Source organism: Austrofundulus limnaeus, unplaced genomic scaffold, assembly GCF_001266775.1.
Source record: "Austrofundulus limnaeus strain Quisiro unplaced genomic scaffold, Austrofundulus_limnaeus-1.0 Scaffold131, whole genome shotgun sequence".
Taxonomy (NCBI): domain Eukaryota; kingdom Metazoa; phylum Chordata; class Actinopteri; order Cyprinodontiformes; family Rivulidae; genus Austrofundulus; species Austrofundulus limnaeus.
Genome location: NW_013952533.1, coordinates 220,132 through 221,647, shown reverse-complemented (window position 1 = coordinate 221,647; position 1,516 = coordinate 220,132). Strand labels below are relative to the sequence as shown.

The window sequence follows — 1,516 nt, the reverse complement described above, 5'->3', positions numbered from 1 at the left end:
AGTTACAGGCTGAGTCATTTCTACCTTCTCCTCCCTGTCAACGCTCTCTGGTTTCATTTAAAAGAGTCGATCATCAGATATTGTCCAAGATTAACCTTCAGGGTGGRTATAGCTCGCTCACACCAAGGACTTATGCACGTCATCATTTACCCAGAATGCTTTGTGTGTAAATAAAATGGCTCCATCCGTGTTAAAATATATTTTTAAAAAATTACAAAACTAAACAGCCTACAGTACGTTTACAGTCTTTATTTTACAGTTAAAATAAATGTTTATCAAATAAAGTCTGATGTTACAACTAATTGGGGATCCCTTTAAAAATGGTATCATCATAGCCAGACCTGGCCCACATCTGGTTAGGAAACTACTTGCCATGCAAGCATTCCCAGCTTGACAGCAGATCTGGCCCACACTTGTCCGCTATGTGGGAAGAGTTTTGATGATGTCCGTGCACCGGATCTACTGGRAGATTCGACCCTGATTACAGTGTCTTTTGTCAAAGTAATTAGCTTAGATTTATGATCTTGCTGAATGAGCTYGTGTAAATTATTCACCTTGTCATATGTGATGGAGTCAAACTGTCCTTGGATGTYATGTGGCGTCACAATGTCTTCCTCTTCAACAGACAGGGGGTGGGATGAGGCTAAGGCATCTACAGCCATCACACCAAGGATCTCATCCAAAACTAGCAAGTCTTTCTGGAAGTCAAACAGTAAAACATATCATATACGTACTTTCAAAAAAACACTGCCTGTTTCTCATTTAAAAAATATTATACAATAAAATCACCATGTTCCATTCTGGTTCAGCGTAGTCCACTCCAAGGTAAGAAACGTAAGTGGCAAAGCCCTCGTTGAGCCACAGGTCATTCCACCACCTCATGGTCACCAAGTTCCCAAACCACTGAGAGGACCAGAGATTCAGTCACTTTCTGAACACTTCTACATTTTTTGAGGTTGGCATACTTCCAGTTATAAAAGACAATACCCATAATTCAGTGCTATACCATATGAGCCAGTTCATGAGAGATGACCGTAGCCACCCACTGCTTGTCGACATCAGAGGACATCTCAGGGTTGTACAAGAGCGACGTCTCTCTRTAGGTGACCAGACCCCAGTTCTCCATGGCTCCGGCTGAGAAGTCAGGAAGAGCGACATGGTCTAAAAACCACAATCGCAGAGGTTAGTTCAGGTTTTCCTACTGTTGTGTGCTCAGTCTAGAATTTACAGTTAAAAATGGATGTAAAAAAGTCACTGTGCTACTGTGTTTCTCTTACCTGATTTTTTCAAAGGGTAAGAAGACTTGTAGTAATCCTCATAAAATGCCAGTATAGGTCCAGTCTTCTCCAGGGCATAGTTGCCCTGTCCTTCCTCTATGGCCTCCCTGCGACCCCAGATCCTGATCTGGATCAGTAAAGAACCGTTTTTAATCCTTGGTCTCATTGGTGGGGTGTCTGCCAGTATGTATGTATGTATGTATGTATGTATGTATGTATGTATGTATGTATGTATGTAT

General features: G+C 41.7%; 1 protein-coding gene across 1 annotated transcript in view; it reads right to left on the bottom strand.

Moving 5' to 3' along the window:
- The window catches only part of LOC106522524 (aminopeptidase N), a 15,238-nt gene that overhangs the window by 7,360 nt on the left and 6,362 nt on the right, over nt 1-1,516 (bottom strand). Inside the window, exons 5-8 of the mRNA XM_014015556.1 lie at nt 1,278-1,404; nt 1,007-1,161; nt 790-903; nt 555-698 (exon numbers count right to left, since the gene is read on the bottom strand). Coding sequence (XP_013871010.1) covers nt 555-698; nt 790-903; nt 1,007-1,161; nt 1,278-1,404 — 540 coding nt within the window. The remainder of the gene's footprint in view (nt 1-554; nt 699-789; nt 904-1,006; nt 1,162-1,277; nt 1,405-1,516) is intronic.